Source organism: Carettochelys insculpta, chromosome 12, assembly GCF_033958435.1.
Source record: "Carettochelys insculpta isolate YL-2023 chromosome 12, ASM3395843v1, whole genome shotgun sequence".
Classification (NCBI taxonomy): Eukaryota; Metazoa; Chordata; order Testudines; family Carettochelyidae; genus Carettochelys; species Carettochelys insculpta.
In genome coordinates, this window is record NC_134148.1 from 29,493,475 (window position 1) to 29,516,601 (window position 23,127).

The 23,127-nt window shown below is 48.7% G+C and overlaps 1 protein-coding gene across 5 annotated transcripts in view; it reads right to left on the bottom strand.

Moving 5' to 3' along the window:
- Positions 1 to 22,512, bottom strand: part of ARNT2 (aryl hydrocarbon receptor nuclear translocator 2) — a 155,663-nt gene extending 133,151 nt beyond the window's left edge. Inside the window, exon 1 of one of the 5 annotated variants that reach the window (XM_075007309.1) lies at positions 22,361 to 22,512. In XM_075007309.1, coding sequence (XP_074863410.1) covers positions 22,361 to 22,391 — 31 coding nt within the window. In that variant the 5' untranslated portion in view covers positions 22,392 to 22,512. Of the gene's footprint in view, positions 1 to 21,925; positions 21,948 to 22,360 lie in introns of those variants that run through there. The other 4 variants (XM_075007311.1, XM_075007310.1, XM_075007312.1 and 1 more) reach the window with 4 other exon arrangements.
- Positions 22,513 to 23,127: the final 615 nt, after the last annotated feature.

Genomic DNA, 23,127 nt, shown 5'->3' on the forward strand with positions numbered 1-23,127 from the left:
GTTTAAAACATAGCAAGATGATAAAACATTCCATTCAGAGAGGTGCTGGACGTCCTCAATTTCTGTTAGCTTCACACAGCTTAATAAATAGCAGTCAATAGACAATGAATTAAAGTTAAAAAAACAGCTTTTTCTCCTAACTGTGTTTCCCAAATGGTATTCTGAGGAACTCCTGGATTCTGCAAAGTGAAAATAAGGGCTTTGCAGGAAAAATCCTCTGCAGCTCCCTGCCCTGCCACCACAAAAAACAGAAGAACTAAATTTAATTGGTTTAATGTCCAGCAGGGCAGCAGGAGGGATCCATCCGTTAAACCAACTGAATTTAGTTCCATTATGTCTGTGGCAGCAGGACATGGAGGCTACATCTACACGTGCAGCCAACATCGAAATAGGCTATTTCGATGAATAACGTCTACACGTCCTCCAGGGCCGGCAACGTCGATGTTCAACTTCGACGTTGCTCAGCCCAACATCGAAGTAGGCGCAGCGAGGGAACGTCTACACGCCCAAGTAGCACACATCGAAATAGGGATGCCAGGCACAGCTGCAGACAGGGTCAACGGGCGGACTAGCGCTTCCGGGGCAACAGCTAGCCGCTCCCTTAAAGGGCCCCTCCCACATACACTCAGCCTGCACAGCACGCGGTCTGAGGAGCCATATAGGCACACAGACCCCGGGCGCCGCAGTCATGGACCCCCAGCAGCAGCAGCAGCAGCAGCAGCTAGAGGTCCACCCAGCCCTCCCGGCAGGAGCAGGGCTTGCCCTGGCTCATGCCATGTGGGAGGCAGCTGAGCACCTTCTTGCCCCAGGGGAGGAGATGCCCCCAGGGCAGCAGGTCTCAGCCCCTACCCCTGCAGCACCCCGCTCCACCCCCCGCCTCACACGCCGGCGGCTGTGGAGCTACCCCACCAGCACTGACTGGTGGGAACGGCTGGTGCTTGGGGAGTGGGACGACGACCACTGGCTCCGGAACTTCAGGATGACCCGCCAGACATTCCTGGAGCTGTGCCAGTGGCTCACCCCCGCACTCAGGCACCGGGACACTGCCATGTGGCATGCCCTCACAGTGCAGAAACGGGTCGGCATCGCTGTCTGGAAGCTGGCCACTCCGCACAGCTACCGATCCGTGGGGCAGCAGTTTGGTGTCGGAAAGGCCACCGTCGGGGCTGTCTTCATGGAGGTAAGAGAACCCACAGGGGCAGGCCAGGGCAGGGCAGGGCAGGGCAGGAGGGCCAGGGCAGGGCAGGCCAGGGCAAAGCAGGGGGGCCAGGGCAGGGCAGGGGGGCCAGGGCAGGGCAGCGCCATGCACACCCTGCTCACCCCTCATTGGGGCTGTCCCATGTGCTTTCTCTGCAGGTCGTGCGTGCCATCAACGCCATGCTCCTGCACAGGCTCGTGAGGCTGGGGGACCCACATGCCACTGTCGCCGCCTTTGCCACCCTGGGCTTCCCCAACTGCTTCGGGGCTCTGGATGGGACTCACATCCCCATCCGCGCCCCGCACCACAGTGGAGGCCGATACCTCAATTGGAAGGGCTACCATTCAGTCGTCCTGCAGGCCTTGGTGGACAGCCGGGGACGGTTCCAGGACATTTACGTGGGCTGGCCTGGCAGCACCCACGACGCCCGGGTTTTCCGGAACTCGGGCCTGTGCCGCCGGCTGGAGGCGGGGACCTACATCCCCCAGCGGGAGATCCCTCTGGGGGACACCCACCATGCCCTTCTGCCTCATCGCAGATGCGGCCTACCCCCTCCGGCCGTGGCTCATGCGCCCCTACCCGGGCCACCTCTCCGCCAGCCAGGAGCGCTTCAACGAGCGCCTGAACCGTGCGCGCCAGGTGGTGGAGCGCTCATTTGGCCGCCTCAAGGGATGCTGGCGATGTCTCCTGACCCGCCTGGATGCCAGCCCCAACAACATCCCCCAGATTGTGGGTGCCTGCTGCGCCCTGCACAACCTCATGGAGAGCAAGGGGGAGAGCTTTCTTCAGGGCTGAGCCGCGGAGGCCGGCAGGGCACACGTGCAGCCACCTGCTGCCCCCAGTCGGCAGGTGGACCCAGAGGGGACCCGGGTCCGGGAGGCCCTGCGGGCCCACTTCGACCAACAGGCCGCGGGGTGAACTCTGCCCAGGCCCCCTACTGCCCGCCCCTTCCTCCCCAACACTCCTGCCCCAACGCCCACATCATGGAGCCCCCCCCCGCCCCCCCCCCCACTTGTCCAGGAGAAATGACAGCACGAACTTGTGGGTGAACGTAAACGTTTTTTTTGTCTTAACGAATTTTTTTTTTTTTTTGTACATAAATAAATATCTGACACAGAAACCAAAAAGGAGGGACAAACGTTCAACCAAATCAAGATGGGCAAAAATAAAACAATACAACCACAAAGCAAATAAAAGTGTGCACCATCAACAAAAAAGAAAAGCAGGGAGGAGAACGGGGCAAACTATTTACAGAGGGGGGACGGGGCAAACAGGGGCACCAAAATAAAGCAGTCCCAAAAGTCTGTCCAACAAGGGGGGGGGGCCCACGTCCCGGGCCCCTCGCCCCTACAGCCCAGCACTGGGCGTGCCCGGCCGGGAGCTCCGCCGGGCCTGCAGTCTGGTCCGCGGCTGGGTGGGAGCGGGCTGGACTGGAAGGTAACGGCGCCGGCGAGTCTCAGGTGGCTCCAGGGGTCCCTCGGCGCGGTGGCCCTCGCGGGGAGGTGGTGGGGCGACGGCGGACGGCCCGGCGACGGCTGGAACAGCTGGTGGTGGGGCTGCAGGAGCGGGCATGGCGGGCGGTGGCTCGGACGGCGCGGCATGGGGGGCCAGGTAGTCAACCAGCCGGTTGATGGTCTGCATATAGGCCCCCCATGCCTCCTTGCGCCAGACCAGCGCCTGCTCCTGCAGCCGGAGGTGCTGCTCCGACACCTCCAGCTGCCGGCGGAGGATGGCTAGCAGCTGGGGGTCCGTTGCCGCCGCCGGTAGCAGGCGCGGGGTCCGCCGTCTTGCCCTCCGCGGGGCCGGTCGTTCCTCCGCCGAGGGGCTGCCCTGGAGCGAGGGTCCCAGAGGGCTCTCCGGGACAACCGAGGCCTCGCCGGCGCTCTCTTCCGGTCCTTCGGATGGTGCAGGTGCAGGTGCAGGACACAGGAGAGGAGGGGGGAAAGAAGAATGGAGACAGGCGTTAGTGTGGGCCCCGAGCCGTGGCCTTTGTCCCCCCCGCCCTGTGCTGCAGGTTCCCCATCCCCGTCCCCGGGAGATGCTGCTGTGATGGATGGGGTTCAGGGGTCCCCCTGCCCTGCACCCCGTTCCCTGGTGGGAGCGACTCTCACTTCACCCCGCAGGGTCTGACAGCAGGAATGGTTTCTTAGGCCACAGATGCCCAGTTTCTGGCAGGAGTGACAGCACCAGCTGTCGGAAGAGAGTCCTTCCAACCCGTCGTGGGGAGAAGACCCCAAGGGGGGCCCCTCTGGGATGCAGCTTTCCCCCTCCTCTGGCTGGCTGCCTACCAGCTCTCCCTTCCCCTAGCCTCTACCTGTGGCCCCCACCCTCGCCCCCCAATTCCAAGCCAGCTCGGCTCCTCCCTCCTGTTTGCTCAGGGCAGAGGTGTCACCTGCCAGCTGTAGCGCCAGGATCCTCCTTTGGCCCTGGGAGCTCCTCGGCTCTGGTGGCTCATATGTAGGCTGAGTCTCCCTTTGGCACTCCCCCCACTCCATCACATGCTGCTGCTGTGGGGTGTCCTACCCCCTCCGCCCGGGGGCCCCTCGAGGTTCCGCTCCCCCCTGGCCCGGGGATGGGGCATGGCACTGTCATGCAGGGTGGGGGGGGGCAGGGGCTGATGGCTGCAGTGCTGTGAGGGCCATGGCCCTGGTGTCCTTGGGGCCATGGCCATGTGAGCGTGTGGGGGGCCCTGGACACATATCTCTTACCCCCGCCCCTCAAGCCCCGGGGTGTCCACCAGAGAGGGGTACCTACCTGTGGGTCCGCTCCCACGGTCCGGAGATCCCCGGGGGTCAGAGGCCCTGCTGCTGCTCCGGGATGGCAGGAGGAGGATCTGCAGGCTGGATTCTGCGGAGGAGGAGCCCCCCCTCCTCCTCCTCCTGCTCCTCCTCCTCCTGCCGCGATGTCCCGGGGATGGCCTCCGGGGGGGGCCCCCGGGGTGCGGGGCTTGCCTCCGGGTCGGACTCCGGCTGCAGGGCCTGCTGGGGCTTGTCAGCCGAGGTGTCAAGGGTGGCCGGAGGGGAGGAGGTGTGCCGGGAGCCCAGGATGTCCCTGAGCTCCCTGTAAAAGGGGCAAGTGACGGGGGCGGCCCCAGATCGGCTGGCCGCATCCCGGGCCGAGGCATAACCCTGCCGCAGCTCCTTGACCTTACTGCGGACATGGTGAAGAGTGCGGGCAGGGTGACCCCGGGCAGCCAGGCCGTCGGCCAGCCGAGCGAATGCATCCGCGTTCCGCCTCTTGCTCCCCATTACCTGGAGCACCTCCTCCTCGCTCCAGAGCCCCAGCAGGTCCCGCAGCTCGGCCTCCGTCCAAGAGGGGCCCTGCTGCCGCTTCCCAGACTGGCTGGTCCTCTGGCTGCTCTGGCTCCCCTTGGGGGGGGTCCCCTGGGGGCGCTGGGGGGGCTGCTGGGCAGCCATGGCCGGTGTCAGGGGCTGAGGGCTGTGCAGGCTCACCGCGTGTGCAGGCAGGAGCCTGCACGTTGCCTCAGCCTCCTGCAGTCAGGGCGGGGGAGGGGACCTTTAAGGGGCCGCTCCACGCGGCCACCAGTGAGCTGAGGGGCTGGAAAGAGCGTCTCTCAACCCCCCAGCTGATGGCCGCCATGGAGGACCCGGCAATTTCGACGTTGCGGGACACGGATCGTCTACACTGTCCCTACTTCGATGTTGAACGTCGAAGTAGGGCGCTATTCCTATCTCCTCATGAGGTTAGCGACTTCGACGTCTTGCCGCCTAACGTCGAAGTTAACTTCGAAATAGCGCCCAACGCGTGTAGACGTGACGGGCGCTATTTCGAAGTTGGTGCCGCTACTTCGAAGTAGCGTGCATGTGTAGACGCAGCTGGAGACACAGAGAGCGCCTTTCTCGGCCCCACTACCTGAGCAGCCACACTCCTCTGGTAGGCATATCTCAGCTCATCCCAAACAGTGGAACACCTACATGCCAGCCTTCCTTCTGCTGGGCACACATGACTGCCTGGCATAGGCTCCCAAGCCAGTGCTATGGATGGGTTAGTCCCGGGGGCCAGTTTGGGGCTGCGGTGGTTTAAGCCTGGGGATGGGGGGTGGGTTTGGGGCTGAGAGGGGTTAAGCCTGGAGATATGGGAGCAGGCCGGACTGTGGGTAAACCTTGGGGATGGGGGCAGATTTGGGGGCTAAGGCAGGTAAAGCCTGAAGATGGGGGTAGGTTTGGAGGGTGAGGGGGGTAGAGCCTGGAAATTCCAAAAAAAATCTTTCAAGTTTAAAAGGGTTCTGTGGCTAAATAAAATTGGGGAACACTGCCTTACAAACTTTAATGGAACTCATTTTAACCAACTGCAGCAAGACACCAGTAACTCCGCCTTGCTGAGTGGTTAAACCTTTTCATTGTTCACCCTGACTTATCTCCACCCATGAAATCAAATTGAAGTTTTATTACATGATTTGAGACACAGTAAGTTCATGATCTCTGTCTGTTAAGCCAACGACTATACAAAACTGTAAAAGTGTCTTGAGTGTGAAATTCAGAAAATCTTTTCTAATTTCAACTTTCAGATAGAGTTGGGAAACTACTGCCAGCAGGTTTCTGCTAATAATTATTTGGGTTTTTAAATGAATTTCTTTTCACCATGCCTGGACACCTTTTAAAATTTCTTTCCACACGCAATCCAGTTTTAGTATTCAAGAATATTCACAGAAAGCCATGCACACAAGTACATGTGATGATGCTGATAACAGCAGGAGACAAAGATGAATATAAGATGTACAGATATGAGAGCTCTGAGTGACACATCAGTTTGCTTTTAATAATGAGAGCCAATTCACGTCCGCTAGCTGTATAAGGTCACTAATTTATTCTGGGAACCAAAAGATATCATGTGATTTTACTGCAAACATAAATAGCGAACAAACACACCTGAACCGCTTTAATCCGGCAATCCTGGAAAACAGGATATGCTCGATTAAAGATTTTGCAAGGCCAGGAAAGGCACTGTGGGGTCTGGGCATGAGGGGGATGCAGGTGGGATGCTTACCTAGGACCCTGCTCCCAGGGGTGCACATGGCTCCATGTCCCTCCCAGCACCACTCGCCACCGCTATGGGATTGATGGGGAAAACCCACAGGGGAAGCACCACACTGGGCTGACATTTCCCCAGCTTGGAGAAGGGGGAGCAACAGCACACACAGCTACTTCCCTTTCCATACTATGGGCATCCCAGATTATGCAGGTTCAGGTGCAGTGAATACTGAATGTCAAACACTTAAAAATACTGAGAACCCACACATCTAAAACAATTTCAAAAGTTCATCAAATAACTGACCATACAGTTTTCACTAGATTATCAACTTGCACCTGATCAGGCAAAAAAAAAAAAAAAAAAATCACACTGACAGGAGCGGTTTTTCCCCAGCATTTTTTCTCATGGCTGCTGCCCCTGACAGGAGTGGTTTCCTGTCTCTGGAGCAGCGGGGAGTTGGGAACCAGGCAGCAGCCTGACTCCCAGCTCCCTTCTGCTTTCAGAGCCAGGAAACTGAGCAGGGCCGCAGCCCTGGTTAGTTTCCTGGCTCCAAGGAGCAGAGGGGAGCAAGACTGCCTCTGCTTCCTGGCTCCCCTCCACTCCCTGGAACCAGGAAACTGAACAAGGCTGCCGCCCTGCTCAGTTTCCCCTCTCTTCAAGCAGAGGGGAGCCGGGAACCAGGCAGCTGCCTAATTCCCAGCTCACTGACCAGATGGACAGTTTCCTGGATCCCATGAGTGGCAAGCAACAGGGAAACCAGGAACCAGGCTGCCCTCTAGTTCCCAGCTCTCTGCCAATCTGGGAGCCAGGAAACTAACCAGTCCTGCTGGGCTGGTCAGTTTCCTGGCTCCTGTAGCCTGGTTCCCCCCTTCCCTCAACTTGCATGAAAATCTGAGTCAGGCTGGGGTTGCAGAAATGCAACTCAATGGGTAACTCAAGGGTTTACTGTTTATGTTTTCTCTACTGTCAGAAAACTGAGTCAAAGATATTTGCATTTTTTCAGATGCCAGCTGCATAAGACTGGCCAAAGGGAACTATATTTCTGGACCCTAACGAGTTCTGAAATAACAAAGATATACTCAAAAACTGAAAACTAAAAGAAAATCTGCTGAGTTCATCTCATGTACATTTGCATGACCAGGATTTCAATAATGTCAAGGTGCAGCACTGGAAGTTACATGACTGTAAAATGAAATCCTGTATTTGTTTTTCAGCTTCATGTTAGAAATGGCACTTGACATTATACAACCAGGGGAGTTAATTGGCTCTCATTATTAAAAGCAAACTGATACATCACTCAGATCTCTCATATCTATATATTTTATATTCATCTTTCTCTCCTGCTATTATCAGCATCACCACATGAGCAGTTTACAGGAAAACGAGAAAAGGTACTGACGGTTAAAAAAAAAAGCAGTTCTATTTACTCCTACCAAGCACCTTTAACTTTGCCCGTGTTTAGTCAGTGACATATAAACTCAGGACCTACCACTAAAAGCATGAGTCTCTACTATTTAAGCTCAAGAAGAAATCCAACTGCTGACAGTAGTATTAGGCTACTATCCTCTGTGTGAACTGGCCATTAGAGTGGGACACAGATCACTCAGCTAGTGTATTACATACCCCTTATACTTTCTAATATGACCTTAGGATACACCTCAAGTTTTTAATAGCTCCCCCAAAACTCCTGAATACTTGTCCCTTGTACAGAGATATCATAATTCTATAATAGCTACTGGAAGATTTACCTGGTGTTGCTCGGTTTGCTAACTCAAGGAATGTATTTTTTGTTTTCCTTCATTTAAATAATTGCTCTGGGGTAGGGCTGGGGAGGAGGGGTTCAGTATGCTGGGTACCCAGGGGATGGAGGACTAAGAGATCCCTCTCTCACCGCAGCAGCTTGAGGCCAGGAGAAGCACCTCTCCATGGCTGCTGCAGCTCCAGCAGTCACAGCCAGGTGGGAAGTATGTATGTCCCCCCAGCAGGGGCTGGTCCTGGTTTGTCTGCTCCCTGCAACTCCCCAGCCAAACTGTGCACCTTCCCTCCATCCTTGACAGAGGAGAATAGCAAGAAATGTTCCCATATGAAAGGTGGGGGTGGGAGCTACACCCTCCTTAACACATGCTTTCTGACAATTAAGCAGGCTTCTCACATGACCACCAATAACAAAGATTCTGAACTCCCAATTTTGTTGATCATGCATGAAAACAAAATAAAATCCAGCTTTTGTTTCCACAGCTGCACTGCCTCTCCAGTGATGGGAGAAGGAAAACTTGTTTTTGGTCAATAAACAAACCAAATGTTTCTCAGAGCACAAAAGGAATAGCAAAATGCCATTTTTATAGCTGCCTGCAAGGTGGGAGACTCAGGGCTGGAGCAGTCCCATACAGGGGCAGAGCATGCCTCTAGTGAACCCCTTTTACCTGCTTGGTGATTCTGTCTCTTCTGCCTGTTTTTATGAGGCATGCCCCATCTTCCTGGCACAACCAAGCTGCTTTAAGAAACAACAATCATAGGGCTGGAGGAGACCTCAGGAGGTCGAGCCCAACCCCTTGCTGAAAGCAGGACCAATCCCAACAAAATCGTCCCAGCCAGGGCTTTGTGTCAAGCTGGGACTTAAAGAACTCTATGGAAGGAGATTCTATTACTCTCTAAGCAACCTATTCCAGAAGAAGCTATATAGTGAATGGGATGGTCCTAGCTCTTACCATTTAGCAAGAGTTCTTGACCAGACAGACTCTCTGAAATATAGACTACTGTATCTTGCACAACACACATTTCTTCATTACAAACTGTTAGCGTATTCAAACAATTAGGCAACTTAGCTCCACGGTGCTGATTTGGTGCATATGCCCTACCTTCCACACACCTGTCCATTGTCACAGCATTCAAAGTCACGTGAAAGTCAGTGTAAGTTTGGGTTACAGATTTTAGCTTCATATTGCCCAGCTCAGTAGCTGCCATCGACCATTTTCAAGGTGATACAGGTGATCAAGAAATTTCAAGCGCTAACTCAAAACTGACGTCTGTAGAACAACATCTAGGCACCCATGTTTAATGACTCTCAGGAGAACTCATGAGACGGAAACTGATTTTCCTGACCAGTTATAGGGGTCAGCATCCACCAACTTCTGTGGTTACTGTTCAGTGTTCAGAAATTTAAGACATTTTCCATTTCAAAACAACATTTTTCAAGCTGACAGGACTTTAAGGTCAATCTGCTTTCTGACAAGTAAGCCATGTTCTCACATGACCACCAATAACAAAGATCCTGAACTACCAATTTTGTTGATCATACATGAAACAAAATAAAATCCAGCTTTTATTTCCACAGCTGGGCTGGCTTTGAAGTGATGAGAAGTAAAACTTGTTTTTGCCAATAAAACAAAACAAATACGTCTCAGAGGAGACACAGGCTATGTCTACATGGCCAAGTTATCTCGAAACAACAGCAGTCATTCCGAAATAACTTTGGCAGCATCTAAATGATGCACATGTGATTTGAAAAAAAAATTTGAAATCCAGAGTGCCTTATTTTGATTCTGGTAAACCTCATAACGCCTATTTCAAAACAGGCCATAACGGGCTCCAATGACACTCTTTCAAAACAGCACGATGGACCCAGAAATGCTATTTTGACATCTCTGGATGCTACTTGGAAATGCCTTTTGCATGTGGTTGTGTTACTTCAACACATCTTATTTTGAAATAGGGCTGTGGTGTAAATGTAGCCAAAGGGAACAGTTACCAGCAATAGTAAAATGACATTTTTATGGCTACTTTATGACTGTAAGTACTTTCCAATGGCTACTGTTACAAGCAGCAGTCTGCGGACTGTATCGACCTCTGCCATGTGACAAGGGTATGGAACTCCCACAACTTTGACCACGTCAGGTGACTGGGGATAGAAAAAGTAATGCCAGTCTCTTACCAGCCTTCCTGAATGCCAAGACTATAACAGGGTGGAGGATGCTGAACTGGATAACACAGTCACTAGTGTTAGACCCAGTTATTATTCCTTGTTATTTTAAATCCCCGCCCTGGCCACTTTTCCTGCTTCCAACCCCGAGGCAGCAGACTGACATGATGCCTTTCTGTCGCCTGGGAAGATCACAACTGACTTATGATCCAACAATAAGAAATTACTTAATGTCTTCCTGAACCCCAGAATAATTTGACTCTAATTCTTTAAATATGGCCAGACCTCAGCCTCTGATTTTTGCACTCAAATAGAAATTTTGCTTGAAATGTTAAAAGCACACAGCACTGCAAGTGCATTTTATTGGACTCGGAAAGCTAACCAAAATACCTACACAGGAATAAGCTTAGGGGGTATATCAAGCACCTTTAATTTTGTATACCAAAAATTGTTTTCCCCATTTATTTTTGAAACAAAAATGGAGGCCATTAGTCATCAGCTTTTCACTTTATTGCAGGGGTGGCCAACCCACAGCTCTTTGAGCCATTAAATGGGGTTCTGCCTCAGAGCCGTGCGCCAGGAGTTCCGTCCGCCGCTCAGTGCACCCGCCCCAGAGCTTGGCGGCAGCAGCAGTGGAAGCTCCAGTGAGTCGTCAGCATCGAGTTAGAGGGGAAGGGCTGGGGGTGCTTGGCTTAGAGGGAGGGCATTTAATTAGAGCAGGGATTTCTGGGGGCACCTGGCTCTGGCGGAGGGGAAGGGCACCAGGCTACGTATTCTACATTATTTTTATCTAGCTAGCTAGATAAAAATAAATACCTAACACGTGGCTCTTTGCACTCTACCCATACAGCTTAGTCCCTAACTGGTTGGCCACCCCTGCTTTATCGTATGTCCATTAGAAAATGATTCTGGTTTTTTTAATCCCCAAAATTACAGCAGTATGGCATTTTAGGTCTTTGTGGCATCAGTCCTTTGTTTGCATGTCTCTTCCCATAAATATTAGCATATAATTGAAAGTCATACTCTACACATACTGAAAGATGCAAAATGTAAGTAAATACTACTTTTAAGTGTAAAGGAACATCTAAACTAGCAGTAGTGAAAAAAAACAGAAAAATTATAGTGTAATAATTAACACATTAAGGAAGAGAGAGGTGTTAATTACTATCTGTTCCAGGTGTTCTGTATGAGCAACTTAGCTTAAAAGCTTTGTAAGTGCTAGTAAAGTCAGCAATCAAATACTTCAACTCTCCACTGGCTTTATTAGAGAAATATGATAAGTTTTGCATGATTTTATTTGGCAGATGTGTCTGAAATTTATTGGAAAAAAGAACTGGCAGCACAAATCTGTAATTTAAAGTGCAAAATTGTGACCTGTCCTTGAGCAAAACAGTACAATGCATGTGTTGATGGAAGGCATGTCTAACTTAATAGATATTCCCAATCTTGAGCCAACTAATAATAATGCACTGCACTTAACAGTGCTTTCCACGGAAGGCAGGTGGTTGGAACAAGAAAGCCTCACCTTCCCTTAGGGAAGGATGCTAGCTCTATTGACAAGAGATGAGATTGAGACTTTCTTAAATGCCATTTAAGCATTTGGGAGAAGCAACAGTACAGCATTTGTTTAAATAACAGTAATTGAGAAGCATGAATACGGCTGAGCACAGCCCCAGCATTAAGGCTGGCAGCTAGATAGAAAGGGACTTGAGTAGTGAGGAGGAATTTGAAATGAGAGGAATCTGAACAAACAGGTAAAGGGAATAGAAAGGAAAAGGAAGCACACAGAAGGAAGATGGGATTGCAGAAAATAGACTTGGGGGTGCGGGGGGCGGGGGGAGAAACAGAGAACTTCCTATACCTCCATTTCAGCAGTACTATATCTAGACCTACCTACAATACAAAGGATTTTCTTTTGTACATAATGAGAAAGGCTCCTTTTCACAGAAACACTGGTATCACTTGGATACAAAAGAGGATCTTTTGGATACCATGAGATTATCTTTTATTATGTAATGCTGAGACTGGCAGCCTTCAGCAATCCACATAACTAGGAAACCCCTTCATAGTGCTAGTCTAATAGGCAGATCCTCTGCTGGTATAATTTACCCCAATGATCTAGTCTTTCAAGGCCCTCTTGATATGTACATGAAGAGATTCCATTTGTTATTCATGGCTATTAGGTAAGCATTTTCAGTGTAATTTGCTGATCTTACATTTATTATTAGGAAAAAGGAGAAATTCCAAACTGCATAAAGCAACACTGCACTGCAGATAAGGAAAACAGAACATATAAGCAAGGCATAGGACCTGCTCCAGAGAGTAAACAGCGTAAATAAAAATTTTAAAAAGACAGAGGAAGAGGAGCAGAAAGGGAATGATTTTATGGAAGCACAGAAAGATTAACTGACTTGTCCAGGGGTCACACAGGAAATCTTCAAAAGAGATGGGAACTGAACCCAGATTATCTAATTCCCAGTCCAGTGACTTAAAATACTGGATCATCCTTTCTCACCTTACTAGCATTGATTTTATTAGCATGTTGTCATAAATTAGTGTTGAATCAACATCTTTACTGTGCTCTTTGTAATTAGTTAAATCTAAAGTTACCCTGTATCCCTGCCCTCATATGCACACCTTATCCTTACAAATCATTGAAGCCAGAGAGTTGGACTCATTCTCATAATGACAAATAATGCCAGATCTGTCCTAACAACTGGCCTCAGGCACATTAAACTCAAAGCCAACTGAGGGCTGCACAAACGAAAACTGATAGCTTTCAGAGCCACCAAAGAAAATGTATGTCTATTGGAAAGCTGTAATGATTTATTATTATAGATTATGTTTTAGTTATATTTTATAATATTCTTCAGGTCTTGTTTGAGCATAATAGAATAATGTTAATTGAGAATACTTAATATGAATTTTGTTTTATAATTTTATTAATAGTTCATAAAATTTGATGTGTAAAACTTATTTGCTCATATTTAATCATTTTTAATTTAAATAGAAATTTAAGGTACTTTTTAATTATTGTTATATGATACAAACTTGTTTTGTTCAAATAAAAAGTACACACAGAGGTTAATCAAATAGGACAGGCTTCTGTGAAAATCTGAGATACTTTGTAAGCTTGAGATTTTGCATAAACATATGAAAGAAGTCATTCTATAAATATATTAGAAGCAAGAGGAAGAGCAAGGACAGGGTACGCCCACTACTCAGTAAGGAGGGAGAAACAATATCGGGAAACTTGGACACGGCAGAGATGCTTAATGACTTTTTTGTTTCAGTCTTCATCAAGGCGGCTGATGCAGAAATGCTTAACTTAACGTATGCTACTGGGAACAGGGTAAATTTAGAGGATTGAAAAAAAAAAGCCAAAAATTAAAAATTACTTAGAAAATTAGTCACCAGGGCCTGATGAAATGCACCCTAGAATACTTAAGGAGCTGATAGCTAAAGGCTCAGAAACCTTCTCTATCATCTTTGAAAAGTCTTAGAAGTCACAAGAGATTCCAGAAGACTGGAAAAGAGCAAACATAGTACCCATCTATAAAAAGGGAAAAAAAGAACAACCTAGGAAACTACAGACCAGTCAGTTTAACTTCTGTCCCAGGAAAGATAATGGAGTAAACAATTAAGGAATTCATCTGCAAACATCTGGAAGAAATTATGGTAACAGCCATCATGGATTTGTAAAGAACAAATCATGCCACACCAGCCTGATAGTGTTTTTTTTTGGACAGGATAGCAAGTCCTGTGGATAAGGAAGAAGCGGTGGAGGTGGTATACCTACACTTAAGTAAGGCATTTGACACAGTATGGCATGATCTTCTTATCAATAAGCTAAGCAAATACAATTTAGATGGGGTCACTATAAGGTGGGTGCATAACTGGCTAGTTAAGCATTCTCATAGACGAGTTATTAATGGTTCGCAGTCATGCTGGAAGTGGGGTTCATAACAAGGGGGACATAACAAGTGGGGTTTTGCAGGGATCTGTTTTGGGACCAGTTCTAATCAGTATCTTCACCAACAATTTAGATATTGGCGTAGAGAGTATTCTCATTAAGCTTGCAGATGATACCAAGCTGGGAGGAGTTGCAACTGCTTTGGACAATAGGGTCATGATTCAAAGTGATTTGGACAAACTGGAGAAATGGTCTGAGGTAAACAGGATGAAGTTTAATAAGGACAAATGCAAAGTACTCCACTTACGAAGGAACAATCAGCTTCACGCATTCAGAATGGGAAGTGTCTGTCTAGGAAGTCCTGTGGTACCTTATAGACTAATAGATTTTTTGGGGCATAAGCTTTTGTGACACGCTTCATCAGATGCATGAGTTGGAGATTCCAGAGGAGGGTTTAAATATATGGGCTTATGAAAAGGAGGGAGTCCCAGTCAAGAGAAGGGCCAGAGTTGACAAGGTCAGTCCAGTCAGGGGGACGTGGCCCATTATCAGCAGTTAATGTGGAGTTGTGAACATCAAGAGCAGAGAAACTGCTTTTGTAATTGGCCAGCCACTCCCAGTCTCTGTTCACTCCTTGGTTGATGGTGTCAAATTTGCAAATGAATTGCAGTTCTGCAGTTTGTCTTGGGAGTCTGTTTTTGAAGTTTCTTTGTTGTAGGATGGCTACTTTTAAATCTGTTACTAAGTTTCTCCCACAGGTTTTTGTATGTTACCATTCATAAGGTCTGATTTGTGTCCATTTATTCTTTTACATAGTGACTGTCCAATGTATATTCTTTGTATTTATGTATTTATTCTTTTAGGTTTGGCCAATGTATATTGCAGTGGGGCATTGCTGGCACATAGTATATTAGTAAATGTGCAGGGGAAAGAGCCCCTGATGGTGTGGTTGACGTGGTTAGGCCCTGTGATGATACCACTGGTGTAGATATGTGATCAGAGTTGGCACCGAGGTTTGTTGCAGGGATTGGTTCCAGGTTTAGAGTTACCAGCCTGCCTCCCAAGGTCTCGCTTACAGACAACCCACCAACTTTAAACAAATCCTCACCAGCAATTTTAAACTACATCACAATAACTCTAAACTGAGTCAACAGTGTGATGCTGTTGCAAAAAAAGCAAACGTGCTTCTAGGATGCATTAACAGGTGTTGTGAACAAGACATGAGAAGTCATTCTCCCGCTCTACTCTGTGCTGGTTAGGCCTCAGCTGGAGTATTGTGTCCAGTTCTGGGCACCGCAGTTCAGGAAGGATGTGGAGAAATTGGAGAGGGTCTAGAGGAGAGCAACGAGAATGATCAAAGGTCTAGAAAACATGACCTATGAAGAAAGGCTGAAAGAACTGGGCTTATTTAGTTTGGAAAAGAGAAGATTGAGGGGGAACATGATAGCAGTTTTCAGGTATCTGAAAGGGTGTCATAAGGCAGAGGGAGGGAACTTGTTCTTCCTTGCCTCTGAGGATAGAACAAGAGGCAATGGACTGAAATTGCAGCAGGGGAGGTTCAGGTTGGACATTAGGAAAAAGTTCCTAACCGTCAGGGTGATCAAACACTGGAACGAATTGCCAAGGGAGGTGGTAGAATCTCCATCACTGGAGATATTTAAGAAGAGGGTAGATAGATGGCTTTCAGGGATGGTCTAGAAAGTGCTTGGTCCTGCCATGAGAGCAGGGGGCTGGACTCGATGGCCTCTCAAGGTCCCTTCCAGTCCTACTCTTCTATGATTCTATGATCTACACCAGCAATATCATCACAGTCGTTGGCTTGGTGGTTTTGTACCATGGACACGTAGGCTGAGATCCTCAAATGGTATTTTTGGATTTCAAGCCACTAGGAATTGGTTTACTCAACTCATTTTACACAGGCTGACAAAGAGCTCCAAGATGGTAAAACTTTCAGTTGCTATCGAACTGAGCTAGACTGGAACTAGAAATGAACTTTCCTGAGTGATCCAGGCCTCAGCCTCCAGAAAAAAAAAAAAAGATCCATTTAATTAGATAACTTACTTTTTCACTGTGTCTTGGCTAACAGCTAACACTGTGGACAAGCCACTATACCAAACCTCATATTCATTTAAAAACAAAACAAACAAATCACAGAGGCTGCACTAAATGCAGATTTCGCTGCAAGTGCCGCTGTGTGAAAAGCCTGCTCCACTGCCACAGTTTTTGGTTCTTAGGTCTCATTTAGCTTGTCTTGAATATGTCAATCACAGTTCAGGAGGAAATAAATTCTCTTTGCTTCTTCATCACAATGCCGATGTGCTTCCCACACACTTGCAGCCTGTTTTACAGATTTAAATACTTAGTCATTCAGACCCTGACAAGCCAACAAAAGAGTCAGAGACATTTTGCTCTATCGCTGAGTAAAATCAGCATGAGGAGAAAGAAAACCCAGCACTCTCTAATAGAGTTTCCCTCTAAATTGTCCTGTCAGTGAGGTGTATAGTGCCACAGACAGAGGAATAGAGATGGCAGAATGAGCTGCCTAAGAGTCACAAGGTACGTCTACACTGCAGTTGGACTCCTGCAGCTGGCCAGTGTCAGCTGAAGTGTAGACATTTCCACAGAGCCTAGGGCAAGGGTGGGCAAGTATCAGTATGCAGGATGGATCCAGTCTGCCAAGGTTAACCTCTGGCAGACCCCCCATCTCTATATTTACCTTCATTAGTATTAGGCGATCGCAGCTCTCGTTGGCCGCAGATCACCCTTCATAACCAATGGGAGCGGCGGGAAACAGCCTGGACCTGGACACCATTTCCTGCTGTTCCCATTGATCACAAATGGTGATCCACATCCGAGAGTTGCGACTGCCAGACACCTGCAGAATTGCAGGTAAATATAACAGCAGTGGCCTGCCGGGGGCTAACTCTGGTGGGTTGCAGCTTTTTATGGCCCATCCCAGCCTAGTGAATTCATGCAGAGGCTTGTGTCCTTCAACAGTATAGTCCCATTGGAACTACAATCAAGTTTTCCTGGCCACTGACAATCTCAGCTGTCATGCTGATAGGCTGACTTAGATCAGAGCAACAGGCCAATTCACTTGTACATGAATACCAAAGAAATGGTAAGCGTACCAATCCACAAGAGTTTTAATTTAGTTCAAGAGACATGTGAATGAGACCTGTCTTCATCTCTAACCTGCTGAATGCTATTGGATCACCTTATGTAAATCTGTGTATATACTTAACTCTAGATCAAACGTGTGTTAGTATTAAGATGAGAATTTATTTGATGTATAAACTCAGAGAGGTAGCCATGTTCATCCGTATCTTCAAAAAACTTTAAAAAAAAAAAAAAAAAAAAAGGCAGTCCTGTAGCACCTTAAAGACTAACAATATTTATTAGCTTTCGTAGGACAGACCCACTTCTTTAGATCTGTAGAATAACCCATTATTCGCTAGATCTGAAGAAGTGGGTCTGTCCCCATGTAAGCTAACAAATATTGTTAGTCTTTAAGGTGCTACAGGACTGCTTTTTTTGTTTTGATGTACAAACTTCATGAAAACGAATGGAACCTTACTTGTTCTCAATTACCTGTTCCTATTAATGGCAGGTGTGTGCATGATGTATAGCCTTTTAGATAAATAATCCATTACATGGAGAGGATGTAACTGAAGGACAGGTTAGCTTCAAAGCAGGTGGTCAGTGGTGTAATAATCAGAGGTCAAAGAGTCAAGATGCATTCCTCACTCACCTTCAAGAAAGGAAGTCCATGTGTGGAAAAAGCACGTGACAGCTAGCTTTCTGTGTGGAAAAACTACAAATCTGGATTCAGGGAACAATCCCGTAACCTGTTTGGACAGTCACAGAGGAGCATTCTGGATGCAAGACAGAGATCCTCACAGTTATTTTGGGTACCTCTGAGAGACTTATGGAAAACTAGCAGATTACCACATCTCTAATGTAATTTTAGACTTACATTTGCCTGTCAGGGCTTGTCTACACTGTTACTTTCTCACTTGGGGTATGAAAAAACACCACCCTGCATGCAGCAAATTATGCTACTGTGAAGTACCAGTGTAAACAAGCTCCCCACACTGTTAGCTACTCCCCTTGGGGAGGCGGCTTACCTAGAGCACTGGGAAAGCCCTCTCCCCACCCCCCGCTGGGGCTGTGACAATGACAATGCTGCCATGTTACAGCACTGCCGGCAGCGTAGACAAAACCTGAATGTGTTCGTCTTGCGTTAACCTCTCCATAATTCTTATTTTCTTAGCTAATGAACCTTTAGTAAGCTTACTACAGAAATTGGCTGCCTGCACTGTCTTTGGTGTGAGATCAAATGTACCCATTGAACTGGAGGAAGTGACTGACCCTTTGGGGCTGGGTGTAACCTAGCATGACGTGACAAAGTCCAGTTTGTCAGGGTGGCAAGGATGGCTAGAAAGTGTGAAGGGGCTGTCCATGGCTCCATGTTAAGACTAATACTGTGATCCAGCACTGCATGCTTGTTAGTGCCTTGGTGACATCTAACTATAGACTATATCACCGAGTTCAGGTGTCTGCCCTGATACTGGCCTTCACAGCTGAGAGTCACTCTGGCCAGCATGACACCAGCACCTTCCCCATTACAGAAATGAAGGCCACATAAAAGCAAATATAGCAGCAAGTTGTATTTCCTTTCCCTGGTAAATTTGTGGATGATCACAAACTGCATGGACACAAGCTTCTATGCTATTTGATCCGAATGTAGGTACCGCTTGGTTCCCGACTCCCGACTGCTTTTGGGGGGAGGGGGGGGGCGCCCAGGAAACTGACCAGCACATGGCTGCCAGTCATCCTGAAGCATGAGGAGTGGTGTGGTGATTTTGTGTGAACCTGACCATCACATGGCTGGTCAGTTTCCCAGGTTCCACAAGTGGCTAAGAGACAGGAACCAGGCTACCTGCTGGTTCCCTGCTCCCTGCCACTCTGTCGGGCTGGTCAATTTCCCAGCTCCTGCAAGCCCAGGGGAGCCAGGAACAAGGCAGAAGCCTGGTTCTTGTCTCCTCTCCAACTTGCATGAAAATTTGAGTTACACAGGGGTTGCAGGAGCACAAGCCCCAAGAAACTCGAGGGTTTATTGTATTAAGGCTACAACAGAAATCAAAGATGAATCTTTATACCTCTGTATCTACCAGTATCTTTGGTAGATCAAACATGGTGCTGCAGCTCTTTACCAAAAGACCTACTAATCACAACAATAACTTTCATACATAGAATGAATGCATGCAGTTTAAATCTGGCAACTGGTACCTGATCGTTTCAGCTCAGAAGGCCTGTGCTCTAGCCTGCCTCAGCCCACCAGTGAAAAGCTGTTCTGTTATTTCAGCTCTGCCACAGCAGAACATACTGGTTCACAAAAAATCACCACACAACTCCTCATGCTTCAGGATGACTGGCAGCCTCTGCTTAGGGGAGTTCGGTTTGCCAGGTAGACGTAACTCTTGTGCGAAGTAATGTACACCTTCGTTATGCTAACCTTCTCCCTGTCTCACTCTTAACCCTCAAACCCAGAATGAAGGAAGTATGCTGAAAATTACCATAGGTGATAGCACAGAGAGATAGGCATGGACTTCTCCTCTAGCTGATGGGTGCCTGATCTCCCCTTCCACCCCAGGTCCCTTTCCCATTCCACCCCTTCTCTCAAATACTTGCCCTGCCTCCTCCACCAAGCAATCCCCATCCTCACTTTCCCTCCCTCCCAGGGGAAACACTAAACACCATGAGACACAGGCAGGAGGTGCTGGGAGAGAGGAGGAAGAGATCAGCCGGGCCACCAATGGGTGAGAACCACTGGGGGGAGTGAGGGGGAGCTTGGCTGTCAGTGGGTGCTTTGCACCCACTCATTTTTCTCCAGATCTTCACAGCAATTAATCTTTGAGGGTACCCAGAATAGGCATGTTACGACAGGGCAGCCTCTCTGGCCTGACTCCACATTTCCTATATGCTACAGGAATCTTTGTGACAGCCACAGACAGGTCATCATGGAGGGTATTGAAAAGAGAGGGGCCAAAGGTCAGTAACCCCAGCAAACAGTCCAAGTAGCACTGAGTAGCTGCAGCCCCTAGCTGACAGGGTGGCTCAGAGGAAGGATGCAATCTTGCACCCTTCTCCATAAACTAGGGAGGGAGGGTTTCAACTGCACTCATTCTACTGCACTTCACATCAGCTAAAACTTACTGATTCTGGCTCAATGTGGATGAGGTGAATTGTACCTTTAGAGCATATGATATTGTAGGATGGGAGTTAAATGATATTCATTTAACAAAACCTTTAAACAAATATTTTAATTGAATAAATAGATTTCTGAAATTAAAAATTAATCTTGAGGACCAAGGGTCTGAGCCTACTTTCCTAATACATGAAACCAAAACACTGAGCCAAAGTCACTGTTCAAATAATTTCACTGACTTCAGTGTGAATACACACTTGAGTGAGAAGAGCAGCATTCAGTCCCAAAGAATATGGGCCAAATTCTGCCACCCTCAACCAAGCAGAACCCTCATTGCTGCCAACAAGGGTTTAACTAGACCACACCAAAGACAAGAATTTGGCCATATATTATTAAACCATCAAAAGCATTTTATATTTTTGTAAGCCTGATACTCATTCACATGGAGCCAAAAGAATTTTCAACTGCCCTATTACAACTTATTTGAGGATTTTTTTAATTAAGCAAAGTACACTTTTATAGTGTACACACAGACAACTTGCTCAAAACTAACAAGAAGTCCCATGGCACCTTATTACACTACTGGACTTAACTGGAGCATAAGGTTTCATGAGCAAAGATCCACTTCGTCACACGCATGATGAAGTGGGTCTTTGGCCACAAAAGCTTATGCTCCAATAAACGTTAGTCTATAAGGTGCCACAGGATTTCTTGTTGTTTTTGAAGATACAGACAAACATGGCTACCCCTCCAATACTTGCTCAAAACTATTTTATTACATGATGTATTCAAACAATAGTAGGCATATCATATAGCCTCAGGATACATTTATTAATATTTTATGGAATTTTCATTTGATTGCATCTATAATACAGCTCCAAACAATGAGCCCCACAAAAATTCAGCACAGAAAATGTTTGTGAGTTCCTTCTATTGATAAAAATGTTGAAGTGTACTGCTGTACTTGCACAGGAAAAACAACAAAACGTCCTCACATAAAAACCACCCACCACACACATTGGCCAAAATATCTTACTTCAATAATTTGACTCCAAGCAAAACTTTTACAGCTCTGTTATACATCCACCCTCCCCACCTCACTACCCCGCCACCAAACACATACATAGTGTTAAAAGCAGAAATTCCAGTAGCCTTAGTTACAGAATAGCCAAAAATGGGCTGTTTAACAACACACAGCATTGCTCTCACACTGCATCGAATGAAATTCACTCATTTTGCATATTTTGTATTACTCCAACCTACTTTCCTCTTATAAACCCACATTTTCTTTTTCTCCCTTCCCCAATAAGATTGTTTATGTTCAATTTTACATTGTTCACCATTTATCCCAGAAAGTCAGGGTAAGCATTCTGACCTTGTTCGGCGGCGGGGGGGGCTGGAGGGGAATTAACAGAAATGGACAAGATTTTCTTTAGACATATATAGTACCCTAAAGGAACCTTTATTTGCAGACCCCTAATTTTTTTTTGAATGGAGGCAGGGACCCCTTTGGAACTCTTAGGCACAGTCTAGGGAGCCTCAGCTGTCTGCAGACCATAGGTGGAGAACCACTAGCTCAGGAAACACGTGTGGTTCAATGCTGGGTTAAGATCAGAGTTAAAGGAGTGGAACCGGCTCTGTCCCTGAAACAGACAGGCTCTGGCACACTCACGAGCTCTGCACCATTGTTACCCTCCATCAGCAGGATGCCCTACAGCTCGGGGGAGACGAACGATCTCTCTCCCTCCAGGGGCGCGGCCTCGGACGCCTCTAGAACTGTGGAAACTCGTGGCCCAATGGATCGCCGGGGGTGTTCCGAGTCAGGGGCCGGAGAGACACCCAGCGGTGAAGGGGTCCAAGAGGCGCACGTCGCAGGCTGGCTCCCCGGAGAGAAGGGGGCGTGGGAGAGGCGTTGTACTGGACGGCCTGGGATTCGCCCCGGCCCATGGCTGGTTACTCCTCCCCAGACGACAATACGCCGAGCTCTTCCCTGCCGCCGCCCCAGGCGAGCAACCCGCCCACCTGTCCCTCGGCAGCAGCGGCCCGCCCGCCCCGCTCCGGGGCCCGAGTCCCGGCCAGCCGGCACAGCTCGGGCGAGCGCAGCGGGCCGCCGCCGCCGCTACTCACCGGGAGGGTTTACCGCCGCCGGCGTTGCCATCTTGTCTGGGCGAGGACGGGAGATCAACGCAACCGGGGGGGGGAGGGCGGGATGCGGGAAGGGGGAGGGGGCGACGCGCCGAGCAGCCCGGGGACGGCAGCGGGAGGCGGAGCAAGCCCGAGGCAGCCGCCGCACAAAGGGCTGTGGGCGCGGGGCGCAGCGCCACCCTGGGGACGGGCGGAGGCCGCCTGCGCGGAGCGGCCCAAGATGTCTGAGGCGCCCGCCCGCTTTCTGCTCATGCTCCGAAGCCGCAGGCGGCTCTAGCGAGCATGTGCCGGGCGCTCGCACATGTGCGTTGGGCTGGGGAAGCCGCTGCCCTCTGCCTGGCTACTGAGCTCGATCATTCCTAGGCAGCAGGCGCGCCCGAGCTCCGAGGTGCTGCCGCTGGCACGGGGGGTGTGCAGCACTCCGTGACCTTAGGGGTTTTCCATCAGCTATCAGAATTACAGTTTGGTTCAGCAACGAAGGGTCCTGGGGCACCTTATAGACTAACAGAAAAGTTGTGAGCATGAGCTTTGGTGAGCACAGACTCACTTCATCAGATGCTGGTCTTGGAAATCTGCAGGGCGACGTGTGCATAAGCCAGAGCATAGTAGGCATCCTTCAGTCTGCATAGACTATGGATCGCGCCCTTTGTAGTTTCAGTTGAGGACTTCATTTACAGCGTCTATTGTGACTATGAAGACCCACACGAGAGTGACAGTCCTTGCTGCATCTCTTGCAGATGTGGTGCGTG